Here is a 6,310-nt window from a genome sequence, read left to right as displayed (position 1 = left end):
ATCTCAAGGACATCAACACCCGGAGCCACTGCCTGTTCACCCCGCTGTCATCCAGAAGGCGAGGTCAGTACAGGTGCATCAAAGCTGGGACCGAAAGTACTTGAAAAACAGCTTTCTATCTTAAGGCCATCAGGACGTTAAACAGCCACACTAACATTGAGTGGCTGCTGCCAACACCACTGTCAATGACACTGACTCAACTCCAGCCACTTTAATAATGGGAATTGATGGGAAATGATTGTAAATATATCACTAGCCACTCTTAAACAATGCTACCTTATTTAATGTTACTTACCCCTATTATCATCTATATGCACTACGCATATACTGTACTCTATATCGTCGACTGTATCCTTATGTAATACATGTAATCACTAGCCACTTTAACTATGCCACTTTGTTTACATACTCACCTCATATGTATATTACTGTACTCGATACCATCTACTGTATCTTGCCTATGCTGCTCTGTACCATCCACTCATTCATATATCCTTATGTACATATCTTTTATCCCCTTACACTGTGTATATGACAGTAGTTTGGAGTTGTTAGTTAGATTACTTGTTGGTTATTACTGCATTGTCGGAACTAGAAGCACAAGCATTTCGCTACACTCGGCATTAACATCTGCTAACCATGTTTATGTGACAAATAAATTTTGATTTGATTTGATTTGAGAAGCTCCACCTAGATGGCTACTTTGTTGGAAGCCCTCAGTGGCAATGTTCATGCCAACATGGATTTCATCCCATCTAGAGTCCTCTATCTAACTCCATGAGACTGACTCAATAGCCAGGTTTTGACCACCAAACGCAGGCCCCTAATGCAATGAGGTGCACCTGGAGACAAATAGATACACCTGGGTAAATTAAGAACATGTCACATAACATAAATACCAGGTGTATTGGATCTTGTTATCATCAGTTGCATTTTCTCTGTTAGTACCACTCCTGTACCTGGCATCATGTGCATTTTGAGACTGACGGTGGTCACATGTGAGTATACAAAATCTGTATCTGATGCAGATTAGAATTTAAATATATATGACAATGTTTGTATTTGTGAGTGAAAAGAAGTACATGTAATATGATTTGAGGGACATTCAGTTCCTTTTGGGCAAAAAGGTATTCAAAGCATGGAATATGAGACCAAATGCTGAACTTGCGTATAGAGACCAATGCTGAGTTGTAGCTTCATGGTCCAAGTGCATATGATGTTGAATGTTGCTGAACTAGCTGTGTGATGTTGTTTCAGTGCTGGCTACAGCTGCTGCACACTAACAGATGGAGGTACTGTATGTAATAATGATGATACTACTTAACCAAGCTAATGTGAGTGGTGTGTAATTCCTGTTTATTTGTCCTGGCAGCAATCAGCATCACGTGTGAAGGCTCTGATGCTTTACTGCAATGTGGTAAGCTAGTCCACACTGCTGAACAGTATACTCACCGACCACCTATGATCGTTTATACTGTAGATTAGCGTCACTAGCCCACACCATAGAGACCCATACTTGGCTCTCCTTCGTGCCTCACTGTTCTCCATCTCCCTCAGATGGAGGTAAGATCCATATCAAGCGTGCGAACTACGGTCGTCGTCAACACGATGTTTGTTCTATTGGGCGCCCTGATAACCAACTCACCGACACCAACTGCCTCAGCCAATCCTCCACCAGCAAGATGGCAGAAAGGTACTAGAACCTGTAACTCCTTGGCTGTAGTGTAAACAACCACCAGCAAGATGGCAGAAATGTGCTGGAACCTGTTGTGTTTACCTGTATGAACTCATGACCTCAACATGTCTTTGAAACACACAGATGCGGTGGGAAGAGCGAGTGTATTGTCCCTGCATCCAATTTCGTTTTTGGAGACCCCTGTGTCGGGACTTATAAGTACCTGGACACCAAATACTCCTGTGTCCAACAGCAAGAAACAAGTCAGTCTCTGAATGTGTGCTAATAATATTTAGTATTTAATATTTAGTGTTGGTATGACTGTGTCATGTTGGGACATTGTTTAATTCTCCTACCCACTTTTAATCTTGTAAAAAAGTAAGCTCAGCTGATTGCTAGAAAAGGAATATAATGGGTTGGTTCCCCTATGGTACCAGCTTGTTAACTTTTGTTTCTCCAAGTGTAAACCACCCTCAACTGCTAACTAACCCTAGCAAGCTGTGGATATGCAACTTGTTTAGTTTGAGTAGCCTATAGGGAGGTCAGAGACCTGGCAGTGTGGTGCCAAGATGCCGAAGGAACTGGTAGTGGACTACAGGAAATGGAGGGCTGAGCCCTTCCCTGCCAGGAGGCTAAAAGGATTGGTGTCAGCCCTCCGATTCTGAATTCTACACCATTGAGAGCTTTTTGACTGGCTGCATCACCACTAGGTATGGCATCTGACCACAAGGTGCTACAGAGGGTATCGCGTACGGCCCAGTACATCAGAGGCCGCGCTCCCTGCATCAGGATTTCGACACCACCTGTGTCGGCAGGCTCTACATTGTCAAAGACTCGCACCCCCCAAGTTATACTGGTCTCTGCTACTCCATAACAAATGGTACGGCTGCACCAAGTCTGGAACCAACAGGACCCTGAAAGGCTTCTACTTCCCCCAAGCCTTAACTGCTGAATGACTATCTGCATTGACCCTTTTTGCAGTAACTTTTTTGACTTGTCTCATATGCTGCTGCTGTTCCTTGTTAAATTGACGTGAACGGTAACTAGCTAGCGCAACTCCTACAGTTTTGCAGGGTTTATAGCCAATCTGACAGATGGCACAGATTGGGTGTAGCGGGTCGACTTTATTTTTTCAACAGTTTAGGTCTAGCCAGCCAGTTTGCTTAAAATGTTAGCATTTCGAGAACTGCTCATAAGGAAGTGAAACTAAAAGGTAACGGTGGAAGATGACGCGCCTAACTTTTTGTACTTTGGTTCATGCTAACGAGTTTATAATGACTTTTAGAAAAATGCACCTGAAATCAACATTCCCTGTCAGTGCGCATCACTAACACTTCACCAGGCTAATGTATGTCTTAATTTGTCTGGCCAGTGGTGTAACTCCTGTGTTGTCTTTGCAGTAAGCAGCATCATATGTGAAGGCTCTGATTCTCAACTACTATGTGGTAAGCTGGTCAACACTACCGTACAGTTTAATCATGTGGTGCCGTGTATATTAGTCACTAGCCCACACCAACACCAAGGTTTGTCCTTTCTCTTCCTCAGATCGAGGTGAGATCCGTATTCAGCGTGCCAACTATGGTCGTCGTCAACACGATGTGTGTTCCATTGGGCGCCCACATCAACAACTCAAAAACACCAACTGCCTCAGCCAATCCACCACCAGCAAAATGGCAGAAAGGTACTGAAACCTTCAGTGTGCATTTAGCTGTAGGAAGTCATTGGCTGTGGTGTTAACCTCTACCTGTTGACACACAGGTGTGATGGAAAGCGCCAGTGTATCGTCAAGGTATCCAACTCTGTGTTCGGTGACCCCTGTGTCGGAACCTATAAGTACTTGGATGTGGCTTACACCTGTGACTGAATGTGAGTTTTGTATAGGTGCACATGACTGGGAACTAGAATTCGTGTTGTATTTTACCTTTATTTAGCATGGCAGTTAAGAACAAATTCTTAATTTCAATGATGGCCTAGGAACAGTGGGTTGACTGCCTGTTCAGGGGCAGAACGAAATATTTGTACATTGTCAGCTCATGATTTGTACTTGCAACCTTTCGGTTACTAGTCCAACTCTCTAACCACTAGGCTACCCTGCTGACGATTTTGTCTTGCAGGATATCTTCCTGGGGAACCTGAAGATGTACAAGGCTTCTGGGATATCTTCATCAGGTCGTGCTGTTTTCCTCCAACCCGTGTACATTGTGCTGAAGCATTTCTTAAACAATTTCTGAACTGTGGCTGAATTAAACGAAGCGGCAGGAAGACGATACTAGTTGCCTCTTGTACATTAATAAATGTCACACCAATATTACTGAACATGTGTCCTTTATTCTCTCTTACTGGTCCTAATTCGTATGCATCAACAGCTAATCTGGTCACAAAGCAGGCCTGGATAGGTAAACATTTTAATACAATGTGTAGACTCTACAAACCTTGCTCGTTAAGTGGTTGGCTCATGAACCAAATGTTCCCTTTCTGTGTAGATTCAGTTTGACTATTTCATCTGGTAATAAACATACTTACAGGGAAGCTGCCCAACCACATCACATTAGTCATCTAACAGCCTCTTAGCCAGAGACACAAAGGGTCAACGGCACGTCGACAGATCTCCCACTGTCAAATGGGGACCTGACCGATACAGCCCTCCAAGAGCTGCCCCTCAAGCATCAGATTCCACCCTGAGAAATACATTGAATTCCATGCACCACCAATGAATGAGAAACATACAGGCCAATATAACAGCAAGGCCAACGATGTATGGAACCATGTCCATCTATGAGCATTTGAATGAGTGTATGCATTTGTACAAACACCTGCATGGCATCAGCCTCAACTGTATCAACAAAGCCCCTCAGTGTCATTCAAATGTATTTGTATTTGGAATTAATTTGACATCTGTATATCCTTTGCCCAGGAACTCCACTCCCCCTTCCCCTTATCTCCAATTCCACATCCCAAACCTCAGCTTCCCTTAGCCCATCCCACCTGTCTCTGCTGGCCAGACACTACGCAGCATATTTCAACTATGCTGTGATTAACATACAATTTCTATTGAATAGACTACAGGTTGAGAAACTATAATAGTATTATAATATTTGACTTGCTCTCCAGATCTCCAAAAGGGTATTTAGTGTCAATTTTAGATCAATGTTTTGCATTTTCAAACATTCCTGAGAAGCTACTTGCGGGAAATACTAAAATAAATGGTCAATTGATTCTGTACTCAACAAAATCTGCATTAGCTGAAAAGCACAAGTCTTGAATCAACTCATAAACCCTGTCCCATGGAATCGGTAAATCAAATATCGCTTCCCAACTATTTTGCAGTCTAAATGACATAACATCCTGGTCCTCAAATGAAACTGGTATGCAATTTGTATTCCTCTGCAAGTTCTGATAATTTATATTGGGCAGACAGACCACTTCCCTACCTCCTCTTGCTGCCACCTGCCTCCATTTTTGGGGTAATGCTGTAATCAATTGGTTATAATCTTGGACTGAGTAGACCTTTCCAAATAATTCTGATAACTCCATGAAAGACAAGTCAACCATTCGAATATCATTTAAATACAAAATACCCTTTTTCAAACCTGTTTCCCATAAATACAGGTCTTTCATAACCCAGCACATTTATATTCAGCCATAATATTTGTTCTATCTTTTCAGGGGGATGAAATTAAAATTGTAGCCAGCTCTGCAATGCTTGTTTGAAAAAGAGAGACTTTGAAAAAGGTATCATTTGCAGTCAATCAAAAATGAGACATCGAAATCCATACACAGGCAAAAGGCTATTTAAACAGTGAATTCGCTTTTCTTAGTATTTTACTTGAAAACCATTTAGGGTTCAAATGAAACTTTTGAATAAGTGAAGATTCTAGAGATGTTTAGTGCTTTTATATTGAATAATCTCACAACACCCAATGTATATTCATTATATAGCCAGCTAGTCCTGCATACCACCCATCATCCCACTGCTGGTTTGCTTCTGAAGCTAAGCAGCGTTGGTCCTGGTAAGTCCCTGGATGGGAGAACAGATGCTTCTGGAAGTGGTGTTGGAGGGTCAGTAGGAGGCACCCTTTCCTCTTGTCTAAAACATATCCCAATGACAAAAGGCAGTAGGGTGCCGTCTTTTGGATGGGACGTTAAATGGGTGTCCTGACTCTCGGTGGTCAATAAAGATCCCATGGCACTGATCGCAAGAGTAGGGGTGTTAACCACAGTGTCCTGGCTAAATTCCCAATCTGTCCTTCATACCATCATGGCCACCTAATCATCCCCGGTTTATAATTGGCTCATTCATCCCCCCTCTTCTACCCTGTAACTATTCCCCAGGTTGTTGCTGTAAATGAGTATGTGTTCTCAGACAACTTACCAGTTTAAATACAAATATACAAATGTATAAATATAGATAGGCACACTGTTTCTTGTCTGGTTTAGCATCCCAGATAAAGCTAAATATTTTTTACTCATACGATTTGAAAAACAAGTCATCAGGAGTAGGCAGAGCCATAAGTAAGTGAGTAAACTGAGATATGACTAAGGAGTTAATCAGGGCAGATTTTCCATAAATAGACAGATATTTACCTCTACATTGTTGCAGGATATTGTCGGTTTTCTATTGAAATTCATTGTGTA

General features: G+C 42.1%; 1 protein-coding gene across 1 annotated transcript; it reads left to right on the top strand.

Annotated features, from left to right (window-relative positions):
- Positions 1 to 908: 908 nt before the first annotated feature.
- LOC116366452 (L-rhamnose-binding lectin CSL3) lies at positions 909 to 3,991 on the top strand. Its single transcript, XM_031818541.1, has 8 exons — positions 909 to 998; positions 1,373 to 1,417; positions 1,558 to 1,693; positions 1,820 to 1,938; positions 3,076 to 3,120; positions 3,221 to 3,356; positions 3,434 to 3,541; positions 3,790 to 3,991. Exons 1-7 carry the CDS (start codon positions 968 to 970, stop codon positions 3,537 to 3,539), a joined length of 618 nt encoding a protein of 205 aa, XP_031674401.1. The 5' UTR covers positions 909 to 967; the 3' UTR covers positions 3,540 to 3,541; positions 3,790 to 3,991.
- Positions 3,992 to 6,310: the final 2,319 nt, after the last annotated feature.

The sequence above is a fragment of the Oncorhynchus kisutch genome, unplaced genomic scaffold, assembly GCF_002021735.2.
Source record: "Oncorhynchus kisutch isolate 150728-3 unplaced genomic scaffold, Okis_V2 scaffold1470, whole genome shotgun sequence".
Taxonomy (NCBI): Eukaryota; Metazoa; Chordata; class Actinopteri; order Salmoniformes; family Salmonidae; genus Oncorhynchus; species Oncorhynchus kisutch.
The sequence above is the reverse complement of the archived record's forward strand: the minus strand, read 5'-3'. Positions and strand labels throughout refer to the sequence as shown.

Coding starts and splice junctions, on each gene's coding strand:
- LOC116366452 (XM_031818541.1), top strand. CDS start 968: ATGTGCATTTTGAGACTGACGGTGGTCACAT. Junction 1,418..1,557: donor TGATGCTTTACTGCAATGTG/GTAAGCTAGTCC, acceptor CATCTCCCTCAG/ATGGAGGTAAGATCCATATC. Junction 1,694..1,819: donor ACCAGCAAGATGGCAGAAAG/GTACTAGAACCT, acceptor TGAAACACACAG/ATGCGGTGGGAAGAGCGAGT.